Genomic DNA, 22,297 nt, shown 5'->3' with positions numbered 1-22,297 from the left:
GAATACCTGGCAAAAGGGGATTCCTTTGTCCTTCTACACGTAAGGGATGGACTAATGCTGGGTGCTGAGAGGAGGGTGCTGGAAAATCTCACATTGCCCTTTCACTGAGGTAGGATTCAACCTAGACTCGTAGCTCAGGACATCTCCTTGGCTGCACTGCTGTAATGTCTGGGCTGTGCCAGTGCTGACTCAGGAACTTGTCATCAGCTCTCTGATGGCTCCTACCTCTTGCACCACATACAGTCTATGTATGCACCTGGCACAATATTCTTGAGAAAGTGCTTGAAAGCTTGTCTGTTTTGACCTGACTGTATGAGTTCTTCCAATGAAAGGCATTAACTCTCCTTGCAATCCTTTCATTTACCCTTCGATCATTGCTGCTCCAGCAACACTGTCTCTGCTTGCAGCTGTATACTGCTTTGTGAGCTGATTTGTGTACTCTGTCTACTACTGAAACAGTTCTGCTAGCTGTTTTTTCCTCTGATTTCCATGCTGGGGAAAGTTATACAGGCCAATTTTTGTCTGTCAGGTGAGATTATTCAGTACGTATAGAAATTAAATAGATATCTCAATGACTAGCTCTTGGAGAGTCTAGGATAGACATATGTTTGTGGGTCCTTACAAAGCCGCCAAGTTTATGTTAAAAAAACTGAAAGCCCAGAAAGTCTGAGTCATTCTGCAGCACATCTGGAAATCCTGTTTTGCCTTTGCTCACATTCACACCCCTTACATCATTAGAAGATGTTGTGCAGGGACAGACGCAACTGACCATTGTGAGAAAACTGAATCTGCACATTCCTGCACTTTCTGGCTTGCTCTCAGGGTTTGTGATAGGATTTTGAGCGATCTGTTATGCTTCACCTAACATCAGGAAAGCCATTCTCTATTTCTGTTGAGTCTTTGTATCCTACTTCTCTGCAGTTGCAAAGGGTGCATGATTGTAGCATGTAGGAGCTGCTGATAGACTAGAATTCTAGATAATACAGCCAAAGGAGGGGCCCAGCCAGTCTTTTGTTGTTTAATGCTTAACAGTGGTCTGATACTCTTGAATATGTTGTATTTTCTTTTGGTTGGATCTTTTGATATGTGTTGTGTTGGCATCTTGCAATGTAATGTGAGGATGAGCAGAGCAGAATATTTCTTCCAGGAGGATGCTCTGGAGCTGGGGGTCTGCTGTCCAAAGACGCTACAGGAGTCTGGTGATACTGGGCTTGGTTAAGCACAGGTTTCCAGTAGCATCTGGTGTTCTGGGTCTAGAAAGGAGAAACAGCTGTTCAAGTGAACTTAGCCTGCTGTGCCCTTTGTGAAAACCAGTGGTGTTCCAAAGTGCATAAAGAAAAGACAGGTGGGCAGTATGTGGACTACTGATCTCTTTGGCTTGCTTTGCAGTAGGGTAGGTACCACAGTTTTTCAACTAGCTCTGTCTTTGTTGCTTATCTAGTCTAAGGTAGACAGTCATAGTAGGCCAGCCCTGATGTGGAAAACACACATGAGCACGGCCAGACCACTGCTTGAGAAGAGAATTATGCTGATTGGGTGGGGAGAGGGGGAGAGAGAGAGATGAAGGCCCTTTTGATGTTAATGTCTGTTAGATTGTCCACATTAGTGTCTGTCTTTGAATCATAAAAATTATTAGCTCATAGTTTGTAACATTTCCCACTTCCAGCCAGCCTCACTTACTATCTCTTCCGACTTAAGCCTCTGACAGCCATGCTACCCTTGCTTTCAACACTGAGAGACTTGGGAGAGTGCTGTCTGTGTGAGGGAGGAATAGATACATAAAGCTGCATGTCATCAATGTAATGGCTGGCATTGCTGCCCATGTACCTCATCATATTCCCTGGAGGTTTTTCATAGCTATTAAACAGAAGTGGTGGAAGAATTGAACCATGTGGCATTCTTCATGTCAAGGCTCATGGTGAGAGGAGGATCAGCTGCCTGTCAGGGGCCTTCTGGGGTCTGCTGGAAAGGAATGAGTGTAGCCAGCTCAGTGCAGTTCTCTCAGCACTTGCCAAGACACGCAGTTGGTAAAGCTGTACCTCTTGGTCTGCATTGTCACAGGCAGCTGATAGCTCAGGTAGCATCTGCATGATTTCTTAGTCTCTGTCCATCTTTGTGAGAGGGCCTGAGACACCATCGGTGCTTCGTTTCCAGACTTACTCATGAACGTTTCCAAAAGAAGAATGCAAAGTATTTTCTGAAGCTGCATTGCATCACTTGTTTCCCACCACTTCTCAGATCTTGTCCAGTTTGAAACTGGATGGCAGTGCTGCTGAAGAACAATTTCTGATTTAAAATGTCTTTTTCAGTTGTGCTCAGTGTTCCTCACCATATGAAATGATCTAAAATACAAGACTAGAGGATAAAAGTATATTAAATGAAAACTCCATGATCTTGAGGAGAGCAAATCCTGCATTTTTCATCATGGCTGGGGACCATTGCAAACTGCAGAAGGAAAAATCCTTTGCTTTCTGTTGCATGATCAGTCATTTCTTTCTGTGCTATCAGCTTTTTACTTGCCTAGTCATGTACTGAGCATGGTTTTAGAGGAAAATGACTAGAAAGGGGCCTGGCCTCAGGAACTGGAGACAATCTGGATTCATACTCAAAGGATCTGGTGGAAATTTAAGAGCTACACTTAAGGAGGACTGGTTCTTCGTTATGCAAGTTTTCCAGGGGTCATGTGGACCTGTAGTCATGGTTGAGCTTGGCTGGTTATATGTTTTCAGTGAGTGCTCTCCTTCTGTGGATCCTAACCTGTAATGTGATAGGCACTGCAGGAGGGGTGTGCTAGGTTCTGCCCATTTTGTAGCTTTTGTAAAAAGTGTAGCACACTCAAATAGTTGGGACTTTGCAGGATGGACTGGAAAGTAATGGTGGAGAGCTGCTCCGCTGCTTTCAGGGCCCATCAGTATCCCTTGTCAGCAGAGAAATGAACGTCCTGCAGCAGCTGGTGTGAAGCCAGGCGCTTGCTTGGTCCTTGTTGCTAACTTACCCTTGTAAGCCAGGCCGGCTCTTGTTTTTTTTCATTTAAGGCATGCCTAGACGGAGGAGTCATGGCACTAGGTACTGCACAGAAACGTAGAAAGTCGGAGTCTGCTCAGAAATCTTATGGTCTAGTTAGAGCAGGCAGGCAAAGGTTGAGAGAAGGGAAGAGTTGTTCTTCGCTGACTTTGTTATTAGCTGTTCTGATTCCATGATAGAAAACCTCAGCTTCTTAATGCTTAAAGAACAGAGACCTCATGAAAGTTACAGGCTCTGATCCTCCATCCTGGTGCATGCTCTCATGCCAGTGACTACCTGCAAGGCTGCATAGAATTGCACTGGCCTCACCTCGCTGTCCCAGGCCTCATGGGGCTGGCAGTGCTTTCACAGTGCTCACCTCCCCGTTCACATTCATGCTGTGCTTTTGCTGCTTCAAGACTGCTGTTTAATTTCAGTCCCACCCTTTTTCACCAAAAAAGAGTCCCTAACTCCTACTAGATGTATACTCCTCCTATACAGCCTTGCATAAGATTATACTATCACAGGTTGTTCCTTTCCAAGCCAGGAAACTTTTATTATAGTCAGCCAGAACCAGGTTATTTTAGTGTCCTCGGGCTGGAATGTAGATGAAAAGCCTGTGTGTATGCCAGCAGTATTACCGGCCTGCCTGTCCCAAGCATCTGGGATTTCACCTGGGCCTTGCACTGAGGGGCCATGTGCTTTTCACAGTGTGCTGACAATTTTATTCTGTATTTCTAGTTGTGTTCCTTTCAGTATGATTTGCCTTCCTTGGCCAGCAGTTGTTCATGTCTGCTCCTTGATTTTTTTTCCCCAGCATCTTTGAAATCTACACATATGCTGATGATTTTGTGTCATTAATATCAATCTAGACAAGTCTGTGTGACCTTTCACTCCTGTGTCCAAGGGGAAGAATCGACCCTTGCAGTCACTCACAGTGCAACACTGACTCATACATACTTTTCATAAAAATAATGCAGAAATTCCCCATAGTTTTAACAGATATTTTTTCAGATGAAGTGTAAGTCTTCCATAGCAACAGAGCTTGGGAAAAGTATGAAGCATGTAACATCAGATAATTAATATTTCTGAGATATGATACACTTTTTGCTATTAATGTTGTCCATTTGTTTTTTTTTTTTGCTTCCTGTATCTCACTTGCTCAAACTCAGCCAATCTGTTTGAGTTTCATTTGAGCTCATGTGCTCTCCCGTCTTATTCCCACCCTTCTCTGTTGTCCAGCTCCACTTGTAAACCTCCTGGGAGGTGGCTGGGATTTGTCCCACCTCCATGACTCTACAGTGATGAGCACCATAGGACCGTAGTTTCAATTTTTTGCCCTGATTCTAATAATTCTTTCTGGTTTTCCTGCATAAGACAAAATATGCTCCATTTAGATATGTAGCACTGAAAACAAAGAAAAAAATATCTTTAATTTTAGAGTTCCTTAAAAAACAAACCTAACTGAAATTTGGAATGAGTCAGTCACTCCAGTGAAGACTAATCGTAAAACAAAACTACCAACCACACGAAAGTAATTGCAGAGAAGCTGTTTTCCACTGAGATATGACTGTCATAAGGAAATATTGTTTCTTCACTTTCCCATATTTGATTATTTGGCACTTTTTAAAAATTCCATTTATAATTAAAGTCAGGGCAAGTCCTCAAGGCCCCAGTATCTGAATACCTTTCCAGTGAATACTTAGGAACTGTGTTTTTTGATTGTGCTTACTGTAGTGCAGCCAAGGCAAGCATTCTTAACGTATGGAGGTGACTAAATGCTTCTCCTAAATTATTATTTTTCTTTAAGGCAAAAGGTGCATATTTAAAATCTTTAAAATAAATGTGATGAAACAACTAGACTACAAGACTGTGTCAAGAGTGAGTGTGACCCATTAACTTGGTACCTTTCTGCCATTAGGATCTCAAAACTCCTTCCCTCCCCGTTAGAACTATCTGAAATTTAATCTTGCACCCTACCTGACGATGTAGTTTAAAGCCAAATGTTTAACATTCTAAGATTTATAGGTTTTTTTCAGTCTTAGAAGAAGGTGGAAGCTGAGGTCATCTCCAGCCAGATCTTATTGGTTTTTTAATACGGATGCTTTGTGCTGTGCATATTCTCATGACTGGATTAATTTTTGGCATAAAGAATACCTATGTGGTGGTGGCAGTTTGTTGTCACACAGCTGTGCTCTTCCCAAAAACTCCTTGGAGTTAGTGAGCATCCTGGCTTAATACAGGGGGAATCTGACATAGCTCTGTGGAAGCTGAAGTGTTTGTGGAAAGAGCTGTTATTCTTTGATCAACTGGAGTCTCCTTGTTACTGACTTTGATTACACAAGTGTACAACTTTAATTACAGCTTTTAATAAGCTTTCATTTCTTCCTAGTCACATTCTTTGTATAGCAGTGCAGCTTATCTTTTCCTTTCTTCTCTGCTCCCCTTCCCTCCCCCTCTGCCTTTCTGTGGAAAAAGGGGTTTGAGGTCATTGAGGGGGATTCAGTGTCTGGAGGGATCCCACTGTGCATACTCTGCCCATGGCTCTGCCCTCTGCTCACTGGTACAGTCCAGAGAGCGCTCTCCTTCAGCTGCCCTGCAAAGATACCCCACACTGGCTGCTGCCCAGGAGCTGGTAGTCGGTGGAGCTGGGAGGACAGGGCTGTGAGGCACCACATTCACATAGATGTTCACTGCTGCATTAAACCACTGAACAATCCTTAGAAGGTCTGTAGCCAAAGGATGTACTGCCTCCTGTGTGTTCCTGCTTGTGAAGGACTACACCCTTCTCTTCCTTGGGGATGCTCTGAAATGCGGCAGCTGAATTCAGAGTGGCAGAGGGCAGCAGGAAGCTGGTGGGCTTCAGCAACCAGCCACAGTGCTTGTTCCACATCCAGGGGCTCAGCCTGCTCATTAGAGAAAGTACGTGGTGGAAGCTTCATGAGAGATTTATGAACCTGTAATTGTAAATATTTGAGATATGGCTTTAAAAAAGCATAAGGAAATGCTTTTTTCACATGAATCATATTTCACCTGTGGAACTCATCGCCCCACAATGTTTTAGAGATGAAAAAAATCAGTAAGTTGAAGAGTTGGTTGGTTAAATTCATGGAAGAAAGCTTCATCGAAGTATATTAAACATAATATCCCCACCATTGGGTAACCTGAGACTGAGGGAAATTTGGTTCTGATCATCAGAAATGAGAAGGGGGACTAAAGGTGCTTCCCTTTGTATTTGCCCTGCTCTTGTATTCTTCCCTGAGCTTCTGCTGCTGGCCTCTGTCAGCGAGAGGATATTGGGCTGGTAGAGCTCAGGGGGAAAGAGTATGGCTCCTGTGGAAGTCATAAGGTACAATAGATGAGTGACTTAAAAGATGTGAGTCAGAAAAAAGATACAGATGGTAAACCAGAGCAATTTTCACCAATTTGACATTCAGAGGTGTGCAAAAGTAGTATACTTTTAAATTGCCAGTTGTGCCTATGGAAGAGGGTAGTGGGGAAAACAACTAATGGAACAGGAAAGGGAGCCTCTTTTATCTCTGTGTATGCATCCCTTCGGCTCTGTTGCTGTGCATGCTATACCCTTTTTGCACACTAATGAATAGCAGAGTCAGAGCAAGTTATGCTATATATCACTCTATTTTCTAATGAACTTACCCCTAATGGGTAGCTTTCCTAGCTATTCATGTCACGACTGAATTTCACCTTGACAATAGATCAAGAACGAGGTTCAGCAGTGTGGCCCACCTACTTCGCAATGCTCCAGCATGACAGCTGCTTTGTGTCCTCAGGGTAGCTTTACTTTGATGCTTTTCCCTGTTTAGAAAAATTTGGAGGGAGGATTTTGATAATTTCCAGCCAGCAGAGTTTTAAAACCTTTCTCAAAGGAAGATGAAGATTCTACAGAAATTTTGAACAAATAGTTATTTATGAAAGAAATTACATTATCTTTAGAACTGTTCCTCCCATTGGGCTCCAGAGGAAAGCAGCATTTGCCATGCTGGATCTTACCAGTGGCTGTTCTAACCTGCTGCTGGTGGTGCCTCCAGCTTGACTATGGAATACTCTAGAAGGGTTATGATAAAATGTCTAGCCTGACCATTGCAGACATGGCCCTAGTTGTTAAGAGGCGTGTTTTCATGCCTCGGAAGCACACAATATGAGGACTATGTCCTTTGCTATTATGGGCTCTTTGACACCAGAAATGCTGGAATGAAGTTCTGAACTTGGCTGACTTTCTAGTTCCTCAAAAGGTGCTGCAGAGTTGCAACATAGGAATACAAACATAGGATTGAAATGACTGATTTGCTAAATTGGCTGAACGAACTACGAGGGCAGAGAAACAATAGAATGAGTTCACCATGGTGTACATGTTGCCTGACCCAGGGTCGTGGGCCACTGTGGTTGCATCATTTGCTCATTCAGTAGCTATGCCACTACTGAAAAGATCTGTGTTCACTTTCTGAGGCTCTGATCTTTTGGTGGCACTTTCTGCATGATCTACTTCAGCAGTGTCTTGTGTCAGCAAGCTTTGCATGTGTTCAGGGAAAGTTTTTCTGCTTGTCCAATTTTAAACCAAATTATGTCCTTTTTTCTTAGTCTTGTCTGAGGGGGCAGTGCAATTTTTCTTACTCTCTGCCCTGTCTCTTTTGGCAGACTCGGGGATCAGTTCTATAAAGAAGCAATTGAGCACTGTCGCAGCTACAACTCTCGACTGTGTGCTGAGCGAAGTGTCCGCCTTCCCTTCCTGGATTCACAAACTGGGGTAGCTCAGAACAACTGCTACATCTGGATGGAGAAGAGGCACAGGGGACCAGGTTGGTAGTGTTGTGTCTGTGTATGCATGTGCATGTATGGAGGGCTGGCCACTGAGCCCTCATGGGGTTTAATTAATAGGAGCTCAAACCTGCTACAGGCCACACAGAAGAGAAGCTGCCTAAACCTCTGTGCCTGCAGGGGATTTCCTTTGGTAACTGCAGAGAGCTCATCCTAATTATTCTCTCTGTACCCAAAGAAGTGCCTGACATGGTAGTTTCTGAGGCCACGTCATTGTAGCTCTTCTAATGCTATTGATCCCAGTCTGTAGCAGAAGACACAATGCTCTGCTCTAAGCAGGACTGGAATTATCTTCAGGGTGGAGAGGTGGAGGTAGGAGTTTCTCAGATGATTGCTGAAAATAAGGAGTTATATTGGTAAGGATATAAAGCCAAGATAAAATATTGCATTCCAGTTATTAGAATAAATGCCGTTCTGATGGTTAGAAATATACCTATGACTCCTGGTTCTGCTTTGGGCAAGTTACTTTGGTATCAGTTCTGGAGCTGGAGTTTCCTCAGATGCAGAAAGAAGTTGGTATATGTCCTTAAAGAGCTTTAGCTAATGCCTGTTCTGAAGCTCAAGGGAAAAGAACACTGTTATTTTTGTAGACTTTGGTCAGTCTTTCCTTTGTTAGAGTAAATCCGTCTGAAATCTTGAAAGGCAAAGGACAGTCACCAGTTCAAAGACTGGAGGTGTTACTCAGACAGAAGTCCTTCTGAACCCCAGGGGGAATTTTGCTAGAGTATGGCTCAGTATCTGACCCACTGTTAGCTCAGGGAACAGATTTTTTGACAGAACCAAACTGGGTTTCAATTATTTGTTTTTTCAGTGCAGACCAGAGAACCCAGGCAGGGAGAGGGCTAGGTTGCATGGGCACCAGAAGCGCAACATGCACACGTGTGCATATACACATGCCAGTTCCTGTAAATCATACTGAAAAAAACTCAAAACCTCCAGATCTGGAATTATGGGAAGGTGCAGCCTGCTGTTACCTCCCCCACTGGCCAGTTTGCAGGAGGTGGAGTGGGAAGAGCGCATAGGATACTTCCCTCCTCTCCTGGGGCTAAGAAAGCAGTTGTCACTTCTGAAGAGTGCTTAGCTGAAGCTTTCCCTTTCCTAGGATACACTGAGGGAAGTATCCTTGCACTGTTCCTATTAGTAAAATATCCAAAGTAGATTTAGTATTGTCTTGCAGTACTATCAGAAAACTTTCTATAGTGAAATGCAGCCACTTCTGGTGCAGGAAACAGGTGTTTCACCAATGTTAAAAATACCCTGAGAAAGTTTCAGCTGCCAAAAACTACTGGGGTAATCTGGGATAGCTGAATGTGGTTTACAAGCTGGGAGTTGTATGAGGTTCTGGGCTAACCCTTCTTTTGTAGGTTGCTTCATGACCACAGTTGGGTTTTTGTTTTAGCTGACAATTCCCTGTTCCTAAGAGATTATGCTTTGGAAAAACTAGGGGTGTTTGTGTTTTTGTGGGTTTTTTTTTTTTTTATGTGTGTTTTTTGTTGTTGTTGGTTTTGGTTTTGTTGTTGTTTTTTTTCTAATACCCAAGGCATTTCTGTTCTTGTAACATCTGGTTATGAGTAAGGTGCTGCTATTTTCATCCTTTTTGAATGCAATTATAAGCAGGTATACATCCACTATGTTAACAAGTAATATTTTGGCAAGAGCTACAAAGATAGACATACATAGTCTTGTATAGTCTCATTGGTGCCTCTGCACTTACAGAAGAAATCATCTTAACAGTGTTACATCATCACACCAGGAACCAAGAGGTCTTAACACTTTGTCTTTCTCAGCCACAAGCTTTCTCAAGCAAATTCACTGTGTAAATCTTTCTGTCCTCACATCTGATAGTGAACTGTTCACCAGCTTATCCTGCAAAAAGGGATCAGTCGGTGGCATTTCTCCTGGAGGTCTGCAGTGGAGACTAATGGTGGCACATTCTTCATGGAGAGTCTTAAGTGAAACAAGCCTGCATCTGCATTGGCCACCATGTCTGATGCCTTTGTTATTTTGAATTAGAATAATCAGTGCGAAATGAAGCAGCCCTCCTCCCCCATTTTTGCTCTCCTCTTTCTTGATTTTTATTAGCCCGTTAGTGCTCCCTTGGGTGTCTTTGCATCATCTCTTTCTTGTAGTATTATGATGGGTCAAAGCATCCCTCTAGAGTTTTAGCATGTTTGTTTTCAGGCTGTACACAATGCACTTATGCCCATACTGAAGGGCTCTGAAAATTCGCTACCAGGCACCCTGGTATCTGTCTTGTGTGCTGTGTTCACTGCCATTTACTATCACTAACCTGAAAAACTCTATAAAGACAAATGGCAAAGCTCCAGGACCTCTTTTCACTTACAGAGAGCCTGAAAAACAGAGAGGAGAGTCAAGATCTCAGCACATTAACCTGGTTTCTTCCTGTCGTCTTTGTTAAAGGAGTCAGAAAACTGCATCTCATGATAAACAGTTCAGGGTTAATTTCACACAATACTGCACATAACTCCCTCCTTTTCCCCTCCTCCCCTGGCCTTTCACACTAGCTTTGAGTTATGACTCTCCTACACTAATGAGATAAACAACATAACTCACTGCAGGTTCTGCTACTTCCTCTATGAGCAAATGGTTGGAACCTTCTCTGGTTGCCCTGTAAGGCACCAGAGGGAGAGACAACTGAGCCAGGACTGGAGACAGTGAGAGTGGTACATGCATTATTTCCATAGGTACTGCAAGATAAACTGTGGAGGGGCTAGATACAAAGCTTTCAGAACGGACCCTTTCTTGTTGCCCCTCCTTTGTGTAAACAATCAAAGATCCACAGTCCATGTGAGCCAGCACAGTGGCAGATGCGGATCAGGGTGGAGAACTGAAGGTAGCATTTTATGCATTTGGATCAAGTGGAGGTCTGATATAATGTAAGTTCATTGAATGGCTGTGTATTAATGAGCAAGAGTATGGTGAATAGGAACAGAGAGCTTACCTCAAAGGGTGCAGAGATGGACGTTGGATCATCCATCTCTTAGTGATCTATCTGCCACCTGGAGTGGGCTGTAGGTCCTCTAGGGAAGAGGCTTTCCCACCTCTGCCTTTTCAAGGATACCTGCTTTGTTTCTTGTTGGGCTTTCAGCATGTTTGGCTGGCTTTCACTGTCCTGGCTGAATGCAGAACTGCTATTCCATGTAAGAGTGCTCAATAATTGAACCCACATTAACAGATACTTCCCCAAAGTTGCAGTAGATCCTTGCTCCTCTCTGTCTGGGACAAATGCTCAAAGCTGTGGTGCTTATTTCATTCAAATGACTCCTCTCTGGAGGCCTGTACAATGGAGGGCAGATTCTCTGTCCTATTGCTTTGGTCTAGCAACTGCCATTTCAACGTTGTGAGCAAGTTCTTGCACAGGACCTGCTGTGAAAGGGTGAGGCTTCTCGCCTCCACCTCTTTAATGACCCACATCAGTGCCAGACATAATCAACCTCATCATAATAGCAATTGTTTGCAGTGGTTAATGTTTGCAAAGTGCCATGAAGAAGTGTGTCTGAACACTGTAGAAGTGCTAGTTATTCACATTTTTATTCCCAAACCAGTCCTAAGTGCCCTGCTCAGAAATGTGTCCTTGGGTGGGCATAATGCCCAGCAAACTGTGCAGCAATGAAAGAAGGGCGTGAAAAGCTCCAGTTCAGTAGCATTCTGTGCCCTGGTACAGCCAGGATTTCTGCAAATACCCCATCACTCAGCCATACCCAGGCAGTGTGCTGTAGATGCTCTGTTTACGCACCAAGGCCTTGGAAGTAGGTGGAAAGTACTGGGATCTGAAATGGCTTTCCCAACAGTTGAAATACTTCATACAAGGAACTTAGGCTTCACTTGGAGAATTTGATTAGCCCATTTCCTTGAGGCAAATAATTTTGTTGTGCTGTCCCCATCCATCCCGTTGTCCGTTGTCCGTCCCCCCCTGGCCCAAATAACAGGATATTGTTGTTTTCATTATCCTCATTTGATTCTGTGAGTTAGTTTTGTTCCCAAGCTGGTACACACTCCTGGCTGCTTCAGAAGGGATGAGAGAGCTCTTGGGCCATGCTGCTGCCCTTGAGCTCTTCTGCTTTACTGGCACTTTCTTGATGTTGTCCAGCTGTGCACTGTTGGTACAGTTTCAGCTCAGGTAACACCTCTCCTGTCCTCCCTTTTATGTGGCCTTACTTGTTTTCTAAGGGCAATGAGTCTGGAATTGCAGTCATACTCTGTGGTCCCTTCAAGACTAACAGCAACAGCTGAAGGACAGAAGAGTCAAAGCAGAGCTGGTGGACAGAGAAGGCAGGGGAAGCAGGGTAAAGAATGAAATTCCTCCAACTTTTCTGTGTCTTTCTGGGTATTTCTCTGTGTCATGAGTATCTGAGGCAGTTGAGGATACTTTGAAGCACTTGGCAGTGTGCTTCTCTGCCCCCAGTAGCAACAAATTCATGAAGCCCTGCTGTGTTCTGAATAAAAGAGAGCAAAGCATAGCTTGAACGTTGACTAAGGGATGTCTGTCAGGAGAGCCAGGGCAGCTCAGAAGCCAGCCATGCCAAATGTGATTCAATGGAGCATGCAGTCCTATAAATATTACTACTGTATCTCCTCCCTCACTCAGGATGTTGGCATGTGGAGGTAATAACCAAAATGAAGATTCTGACTTCAAACATACGTCCAGAATTTAAGCAAAAATACCAAGTCCAAATAGCCAGACCTCATGGATCTTGGTTTGTTCCCACTTGAAAGACACAAATTTCCTGAGCTACTTGGTTTGGCCTTAGGATTTGCATGTTGGAACTTGACCTGTTCTCTCCCAAGGGGCTTTCGCTGCCTGTGGAGGAGGCATCACCCCTGTGGCCCAGGAGAGTCTGAAATTCTATTTACCCTGAAGAAATCAGAAATTATTTATGTGCTGCTCTGGTTTCAGTGAGCTGAGTGAAGTGTCTAAGTGAGACCTAGATTCTCTGTAGGCCTGATCCCAAGAGGTGCTGAGGGAGCCTCAGGAGCACTGAATGCCTTGAATGCATAGTTCTGTCTCATGATTTGCAGGATTGAATCCTCCAACAAGGAGATGCTGGAAGGGCAAGAACAAAGACGCTAGAGAAAGTGCTTGTGGTTTACAAACTGAGATGTGATTATATTTATTTTTTGCCTTTAATCTTCAGGCCTGGCCCCAGGTCAGCTGTACACGTACCCAGCACGCTGCTGGCGCAAAAAGAGGCGTTTGCATCCCCCTGAGGATTCCAGGCTGAAGCTGCTGGAAATTAAACCTGGTAAGTATTTGTTTGCCCCTCTCTCTCTCTGTCTCTCTCTGTCTGTCTCTCTCTCTCTCTCCCCTGTGCTGAAGAGCAGCTGGCAGTGATGCAAACCTGGCATTTAGACCTTGGACTTTATCTTTGCCCCTCTTCAACCATTTCTCTTTGCATCTGTTGCATCTTACTCAATTTGCTGTAACAATAACCACCAAACCCTCTGCATGCAATTCATCCCTTACAGAAATGTGTACAACTTGTATTGAATGCAATGGGAGCTGAATTTAGCTTCTGTAGGGTTGAATCCTGGCCTCTATTAGAAAATTCATAAGGATGTAAAGGATCAATGTATTACTAATTATTTCCTCAGTTTGTTATTAATACAAAATCTCACTCTGACATCTGCTGCCTAATCTTTGTGAAAAAGATGGCTGTGTGTGTGGAACAGTACACTGATAAGATTTTTCATAATGGGACTAGGGACCAGGGGTGTGACCAGATTACAAACAGCAAATAATAAAAATTAGTGAGCATATGACACATTTGTATATGAGTGTATGCCTGTATGTATACCTTAGTCCATTATTCTTTCACTCTTATTGTCCTTGGTACTCTTCCTCCACAATTAAACTATGTGAAATGAGTCTGGATGCTGAATGAGGGACTGTAAAGCAGATGTGGAGGAGCTACAGCGGTGTCAGGTAGAGCACACTGTTATGCATTCTTCCCTGCAGTTAGTAATAAAGGCTTGTGGTCTTTGGGTCAGCTATTATGAGAAAGAGGGAATACACATACTCACAGCTGTATGTGGTTTTTAAGAGGCGAGACACTGCCAGTATAAAAAGTACAGGAGAAAACCCCAAAATGTAAATTAAGAATATTTAAAAAACCTGTTTGACAGAAGAAGGCGTCTGGGAACTGAGCTATGCTCAGCAATACTGATGACTTTGCTTCTATGCAGTAGTTGGCAAAGAGAGAGAGGAAGGGGCGATAGACATGAGTTCTAAACCCAGTAAAATCAGAGGCAAAATTTATGTTGTTTTTGGTAGAAATGGTTTTTGAAGGCTCCCTACCTTCAGTGTAGGAGATGTCAGCAGACAGTTGGACAAGAGGAAGAAATGCCTGTAACCACTCACTTGAGGTTCAAACCAAGGACAAAATCTCAGCCAGCAAATAGAACCAGACCTCACAGCAGAGCCGCTGCTGTGCGGAAAGAACTGGTGGAATCAGTCAGGTGCACTGATGGGAATGAGAGTGGACTGTAGGAAGGGGATGATGGCCCATAACAATGTCTGTCTCAGACTTTGTGGTGATACAAACACTGCTGTGCCTTGGTAATTTTAGTAAGGTAAAGTAGTAGTGTAGAGTTTGACTCTTCTTTGTTTGCATTATGCTTCTCTGCTGTACTCACTGAATGCCAAATTAGTGCATCCTACATGCCACAGGGCATGAAAGGCAATTACTACAAAGTTATCAGATAAAGAGACCTCAGCATGTCTGCCTCTGTGTTGTTTTCCCTGCCATAAACATCTCTTCCGCATCTCAGGAGTGCTACTTTTGTTGCATTGCCAGTGGCAGCCAAATAAGGCAAGTTATATTGCTCTGCCATTTAAATCTATTTTCCAATCAATTTCTATCTAGTGATTAACTTTCCTTATCAGTTACACCACAAAATAATTTCACTCCATCTGTGCATATCCAGAATAGATTCACTAGCCAAAAATGGGATTTTTCCCTTCTCTGATTTGAAAGTATAAAGCCTATGGAAAACGTTGGCTCTCCATTTAAAGGTAGCTTTTGACAATTCAAGAAAAAGTGTAATTTATTTTCAACATAAACAGCAGAAATACTGTACGTTTTGGAGGGGGACACTATAATAAAACCTAATGCTGAACCTAGGAAGCTACCTTATACTGACTGATGCCTTTATTCCTCAGTTAAACGTTAGATGACTGTGTGAGTTGAAGATGTGGCAATTTAAGATGCCCTAAAAAACACAGAGATGACAACTGTAGGACATCTAAAATAAATTTGGAAGAAATCTAATCTAAATGTTCCATAGTTTCATTCCACTTAGGGCTTGGATGTCCTAGTCATGGCTTAGAGGTGTTCTCAGCAGCTGGAGAGTACTTGTGCTCAGTTAATGTGCGAGTATATAGGATTTTTATATTGTAGGCTGTTGAGCTGGTTATATGTTATATGCAAGCAATGCAATTCTACAACATCACATTAGTGCTAAACCTTAGTTTTATTATGTTTTACATTTGTTAACTGTTTAGAAGTACTTCTCATAAGACTACCACTGTAACAAACACAGGAGGGGATCTTAGCATTAGAAGCTACCAATCCATCAGTCAGTGGGATCGGCACCAGGGGTGTGAATACTTGCTTGGATTCCAGCTGGGCTTTTGGATCATTGTAGTGGTAAGCTGTATCCAAAAGACCAAAACTTCTGCACAATTCAGGAGATACTGAAACAAAAATCCTAGGTTTATGTAAGTCATTGCTGGTCATGAGCTGGTCAGTAAGTAGAATAAAACTACTGTCTTGCTAGCAGTTCAAGGGTATAATAAATCATTTACTAATAATACAGTATTTATAGTTACAGCCTACTTTTGCAGCGTTGGTACCTTGTAGGTTTAGGTAGTACATGACACAACTCGGTGAGTGAGAGTTTCGTATTTGGTAATACAAAAACCTAATGAAGAAGAAAATCATGCTCCAACAGTCTCCTTTTTGTAAAATGAAAATGCACTGAAATGTTTTTCTTGGGGTCAATTGCTGCTTGCTTCTTAATAGAACATGGTGCCTTTATTGCCCTGGTCTGTTGCTTTTATTTGGTTTAAAGTGGGAAAGTTTGCTTTTAAGAGTAGTTACAGCAAAGTTGTAAAGATCAGAACACTGTAATAGGTGTTGCTGATGCAGACTTTAGATGTATATTTTCCTCTGCCACTGTACTCAAAGTTACGTGCATGGATTGCCCTGGTAAAGTTGTTTGCTCAAGGATCTAGCAATGTTCTTATTAATACTATTTCTAAGCATCCTCCATCCTATCCAATAGCCTATCCAATGTGGTAGAAATAAAGTATTGCCAAAACTTACTTGTGATAATTGCTTCAGTCAATATTATTACCAAACCTTTAGGAATTACACTAAGTATTCCTGACATTTACCTTCATGTGGGCTGGCCTTCATCTTCTAGTGGTATGTTCATATCATGAGAACCAAGCCTTATGGCTCAAGTGCAGCCAAGTTTTCATTGCTGTAATGGATATGAGCTGTTACATCAGTCGCTATAGTGTAGCAGTCAAGACTGCTATGAACAGTGGTATAGATTTGAAACAAATTCCTGGTCATGGGCAATATATTAACATGTTGCTAATACTGTGATTTTCTAGGAACAGAGTGTTACAGTTACTAGATGTTGATACTCTCACAATATTCGTGAAACTAGACTTCTGTTCAACCAAGTATGGGCAAAGCTGATCCTCTGCAGAGCTGAGCACTGGTATTTGCATGGCACTTCAGCATGGAGCAGTGGGAGGGCTGGAAGCAGATCGTGCTTCCACACTCCTCAGCTGGCTGTTCTGCTCAGTAAGAGCACTCCTGTGCGTGGGAGTTCTGTGAGTCTGTGAGTGGGTGAGGGAGAGGGTTAGACTGGGCTGGGTAGCCTGTTCTTCCAGAGAAACGGGAGAAGGAGAATTTCCAACTCTCCTACCACCACTACTGCAGGTGCCATGAAGGCAAGGAGTAGGGTTCTGGCCCTCAGTAATATCAGACCAGCTAGATGATGAGGGTTAGAAATGGAAGAGAGATCCCTGATGACACCCAGGGCCCCTTGAGATCTTAGTTGCTTCTTGTCCTATATACTTAGTGATTTTATGGTGCTGGGTGGTATCATAATTCTGTGTTGGGTCAGGTGTTAATATTGTGGAAGAGGTACTACCTACAGTAAACCCTGCTGACAGGTATTACCTAAGCTTTGCGGCTATGCAGATGATAACAGGTAGGGTCTGCACGGCCGAAAACCCTGGTGGAATTTAAACTGGTAGTTGTAAAGCTTCAGTTATACAAGATGGCTAAGTACAGATATGTACATACATGCACACAGACCTTTTATTTTGTGTGCTATATAAGTGTAAAAAATCTGACTGGAAAGCTTTTGTCTCAATTGACTGCTGTCTTTTGGTTTTGGGCTGAAAGCCAACAGTGAGGTCTCACAGCAGGCAGCCTTCTCACCTCCTTGGAGGGTGCAGAGTAGAGTTTGTGTGTGCTGCTACCGTGGTGAGAATGAGCTGGTGTCCTGTGCCTAGTGTCTGTCCTGTTACTTATCTCTGGGCAGTCTAGTGTTCAGCTGAACTACAGAAATGGCAATTTTTTACTAGCTGTTAAAGTGGTAAAAGTGAACAGAAGTATTTTTCATTTGCTATTATGAACCATGGTAGAATTGTTTGAGGCGAGTACTGATAACAGAATTTTAGATGCCACTTAAACAATGCCTGATATGTTTTTAATCTGATGTAAGGGACATACCTATGTGAGTGTGCTGGTGGATGAATGAACGGAATCCTTACAGATAAGCTATTATCTCTTTCAGCCATCTCAATTTACCTTGTTGAGACTGTGTCTGATCGTACAAGGTACTGTGTTTCTTCTGTGAAGTGATGAGTGCCCCCAACTCTTGTGGAAGATGCTCAGCATGTCTGTGGAGTTCTGTGCTCTTTAAGATGGGGCACTTCATCAAGATAAAAATTAAGATGAAACTGAAAAGCAAAGGACAGAATTTGCATTAGTGTTACATATATGATAGCATCTAGAGACTCAAGCAGCGTGTAACATCATCATCATCATGGGGGTTGTGAAGGCTTCTTACACTCTCTGCTATAGTCATATACTATAGCAGATCTTACAGTCTGAATATACAAAATATAGTAAAGGAAGTACTTCGATTCCAAGATGGAGAAATGAGGAAAAAAGATAATAAACTACTTCTTCAAAGGTTTAACTGGAGGTTTGTGGTAGAGCTGGAAATCCCAAGAACACAGAAAGAGCTCAGTTCTCCCGAGTTCCATCTTAATTTTTTCCTTCTCTGATTGCTATGTCCAATGTCACTCAAAGGTATTAAAGCCTAAAAATAATTCAAAACACTGATTTAATGAGAATTTCCTTTTATAATTTTTTTCAGATAAACCAATTAATATTGAATAGTTTCACTTTTGATTTCAGCAATTTCTACACAATCACACATTGGTTCTTGTTCAGTACTACAAGACAGCAGTGTTTTGCTGTGAACACTGTAAAGGAAAGCACATCTCTTAACAAGAAAGTTTTCTTACTGTTTAACATATATGGAAAGTTCTTTGTGATTGAAGGTTAAGTTCCTATTATATTATAAAACCTGCCTATAGCTCCTCTTTAAGATCCATTAAGACTGTCTTAGGATCAAAACTGGCAGAGTAATTCTGGTGCCAGATAAGAGTGTGTCTGTACAGTTCAGATGAATTTGATACAATATTCCTGAAGGAGGCTATAATATCAATGTGTCGATTGTTCAGACTTAGAATCATAGAATCACAGAATCATTTGGGTTGGAAAAGACCTTTGAGATCATCCAGTCCAACTGATAACCCAGGATTGCCAAGTCCACCATTAAACCATGTCCCTAAGCACCGCATCTACACATTTTTTAAATACTTCCAGGAATGGTGATTCCACCACCTCCCTGGGCAACCTGTTCCAATGCTTGACCACACTTTCAGTGAAGAAATTTTTCCTGATAACCAATCTAAACCTGGCACAACTTGAGGCCTTTTCCTCTTGTCCTGTCACTAGTTATCTGGGAGAAGAGACCTGCCCCCACCTGCCTGTGGCCTCCTTTCAGGCAGTTGTAGAGAACAGTAAGGTCCCCGCTGAGCTTCCTTTCTCTCCAGACTAAACAGCTCAGTTCCCTCAGCTGTTCCTCATAAGACTTGTGCTCCAGACCCTTCACCAGCTTCATTGCCCTTCTCTGGACACGCTCCAGCACCTCAATGTCCCTCTTGCCGTGAGGGGCCCAAAACTCAACACAGTGTTCAAGGTGCAGCCCCACCAGTGCCCAGTACAGGGGGACAATCACTCCCTAGTCCTGCTGGCCACACTGCTTTGGACACAAGCCAGGATGCTGTTGGGTTCTTGGCCACCTGGGCACACTGCTGGCCCACGTTCAGCCGGCCGTCAGCCAGCACCCCCAGGCCCTTTTCCCCCAGGCAGCTTTCCAGCCGCTCTGCCCCCAGCCCGTAGCGCTGTGTGGGGCTGCTGTGACCCACGTGCGGGACCCGGCACTGAGCCTTGTTGAACCTGGTACAACCGGCCTCGGCCCACGGGTCCAGCCTGCCCGGATGCCCCTGCAGAGCCTGCCTGCCCTCCAGCAGCTCAACACTCCCCCCAGCTCGGTGTCGCCTGCAAACTGGCTGAGGGTGCACTCGATCCCCTCGTCCAGATCGTCGATAAAGATACTAAACAGAGCTGGCCCCAGCACTGAGCCCTGGGGAACACCACTTGTGACCGGGCACCAGCTGGGTGTAACTCCATCCACCACCACTCCCTGGGCCCGGCTGTCCAGCAGCTTTTTACCCAGCGCAGGGTGCACCCGTCCAAGCCGTGAGCAGCCAGTGTCTCCAGGGAAAGCTGTGGGAGATGGTGCCAAAGGCTTTCCTAAGGTCCAGGCAGACAACACCCACAGCCTTTCCCTCATCCACTGGGCAGGTCATCTTGTCACAGAAGGAGATCAGGTTCATCAGGCAGGACCTGCCTTTCCTAAACCCACGCTGGCTGGGCCTGACCCCCTGGTTGTCCTGCATGTGCTGTGTGATGGCGCTCAGGATGACCTGCTCCACAACCTTCCCCGGCACTGAGGTCAGGCTGTGACAGGCCTGTAGTTCCCCGGATCCTCCTTCCTGCCCTTCTTGTAGATGGGTGTCACACTGGCTGACCTCCAGGCTGCTGGGACCTCCCCAGTTAGCCCAGACTGCTGATAAATGATGGAGAGCGGCTTGGTGAGCTCCTCTGCCAGCTCTCCCAGTACCCTTGGGTGGATCCCGTCCGGCCCCATAGACTTGTCTGTGTCCAAGGGGAGCAGCAGGTCCCCAACCGTTTCCTCCTGGCCTGTGGGGGCTTCATTCTGCCCCTCGTCCCTGCCTTCCAGCTCAGGGGCTGGGCACCCAGAGGGAAGCTGTTCTTGCTGTTAAAGGCTGAGGCAAAGAAAGCATTAAGTGCCTCAGCCTTTTCCTCATCCTGCGTGGCAGCGTTCCCCACCGCACCTGATAAAGGATGCAGGTTCTCCTTGGCCTTTCTTTTGTTTATGATGTCTTTGTTATCTTTCACGGCAGTGGCCAGCCTAAGTTCTAGCTGGGCTTTTGCCTCTCTAATTTTCTCCCTGTGTTACCTCATGAGTTGCCCTCCAGAGTTGCCTGCCCCTTCCTCCAGAGATGGTAAGCTCTCCTTGTTTCCCGAGTTCCAGCCAAAGCTCTCTGTTGAGCCAGGCCGGTCACCTTTCGGCACATGGGGACAGCCTGCCCCTGCCCCTTTAAGACTCCCTTCATGAGGAATGCCCAGCCTTCCTGGACCCGTGGCCCTTCAGGACTGCCTCCCAGGGGACTCTGTCAGCCAGGGTCCTCAACAGGCCACACTCGGCCCTCTGCAAGTCCAAGGTAACGGTTCTGCTGACCCCCCCTTGCTTTCCGAGAATCGAAAACTCTTCTCACAGGTTTCTGCAGATGCGAGTTTACCAGAGATACTTTTGTGTAGAGCTTATTTTAGTGTTTGGGTTTTTAAATTATTTTTCATGGCTTTTATAAACGTTTTCTGTCATGAAACCTGAATTTGGGGCAGGGATGACATGACAGCCAGCAGACAGAAGCAACTTTTGTTCTCTGATGACTTGGTCTAGATTCCTGATGTACGATGGGGTTTAACAGCCTGTTACCAGCTGCTGTGACTTGCGGTGTCTGCCCTCCAAAATCTTGGAATTAAAATGTTTTTTTAAAAATCTGCTTTTTATTCAAGTACTACTGCCTTCTGAAGGATTTTGGCTTTTAAAATAACTCTACTCACCTTTTATATTATTTAGTACTTCAGAATATCAATGGTTTTAGGATATTTTTGTCCCCTTTATCTTGTTTCCTACCTTTCCACCTGCCGGTGCCGCTGGCCCGGGGCGGGCCGGGGCGGGAGGGGAGGGCCCTGCCCGTGAGGCGGGCGGCGGCGCGGCGGCGCCAGCAGAGGGCGCAGTGCGTAGCGTGTTTCCGCACGGGCAGGGCCTGTGCGACGCGGAGCCACCCTGCGGAAAGGCGCGGGGCCCGCTGCGTGTCAGGCTGCGGCCGTGGGCGCGGAGCCTGCCCCCTGAGTCAGTTTTTTCATAGATTTTCCTCAGTGGCAGGAATAGCCTGTTTTTAAACGATGATTTGTTAGAAGCAGGATGCGATTTTGGTAGGTGGTGCCGAAGCAACAGCTCTGCAGTGTATTTAGGTCAAGTGTTGAGCAAACATTAGGTGGAATGTCAAACAACTCAACGTCGTGGAGTGTGGATGATGATGAGCTTCCTACCTGAAGAAGCTGCATGACCTATGTCAAATAATTTTACTGAGCACTTCCACGTGGATCCTGTAGTTTCTGGTTTAGCTAGAGCAGATCTCATTTTCACCTATTCCCATCAATCTTTATTTTTGGCACCTCATGAGTAAAATAAGAAAAAAATACTTAACTTTTCGTGATACTTCATTTTTCTTACTTGATGCATTACAGTGCACATGTGCATGCTGGCCGTGCTGAATCCTGAGGTTGGTCTATCGTGTCACATTTCTGTAGCACTTTAGTATAAAATGAAGTTTTATATGATGAATACAAATCTGGGAGCAGGGATGCTGGATGTTCTTGAATTTTGGTTTGTTTTTTGTGGTTTGGTTTTGGGTTTTAGGGCTACATAGGAAATTTCAGTGTGTAAGAAAAAGGAAACAGTCATCATGGCTGTAGGAATCCCTAAACACCCCAGATGTTTTTTTCCTACAATTTCCTCAGCAAACTGGGAACCTGTCATGCAAATAGGGGGGGGGGCAGGGGGAGGAATTAATTTCCCAGCTCTAGCTTTTATTTATACCAAAATAAATACTGGTTTCTGCTGAGCTTTCTCTTTTGGGCTTCTTATCCAGCAATCCACCTAAACATTGGTCTAAATTTAA

At 44.2% G+C, this 22,297-nt stretch overlaps 1 protein-coding gene across 6 annotated transcripts in view; it reads left to right on the top strand.

Annotated features, from left to right (window-relative positions):
* The window catches only part of DPF3 (double PHD fingers 3), a 189,752-nt gene that overhangs the window by 88,341 nt on the left and 79,114 nt on the right, over positions 1 to 22,297 (top strand). For all 6 annotated transcript variants that reach the window (XR_008746492.1, XR_008746491.1, XM_055799885.1 and 3 more), the window contains 2 exons: positions 7,660 to 7,820; positions 12,996 to 13,103. Coding sequence is in view for 4 of the 6 variants with exons in the window: in XM_005243744.4 (XP_005243801.3) it covers positions 7,660 to 7,820; positions 12,996 to 13,103 (269 nt within the window). In the remaining 2 variants the exon portion in view is untranslated. The remainder of the gene's footprint in view (positions 1 to 7,659; positions 7,821 to 12,995; positions 13,104 to 22,297) is intronic.

Source organism: Falco peregrinus, chromosome 1, assembly GCF_023634155.1.
Source record: "Falco peregrinus isolate bFalPer1 chromosome 1, bFalPer1.pri, whole genome shotgun sequence".
Lineage (NCBI taxonomy): Eukaryota > Metazoa > Chordata > Aves > Falconiformes > Falconidae > Falco > Falco peregrinus.
This window is presented reverse-complemented; position numbering and strand designations above follow the sequence as displayed.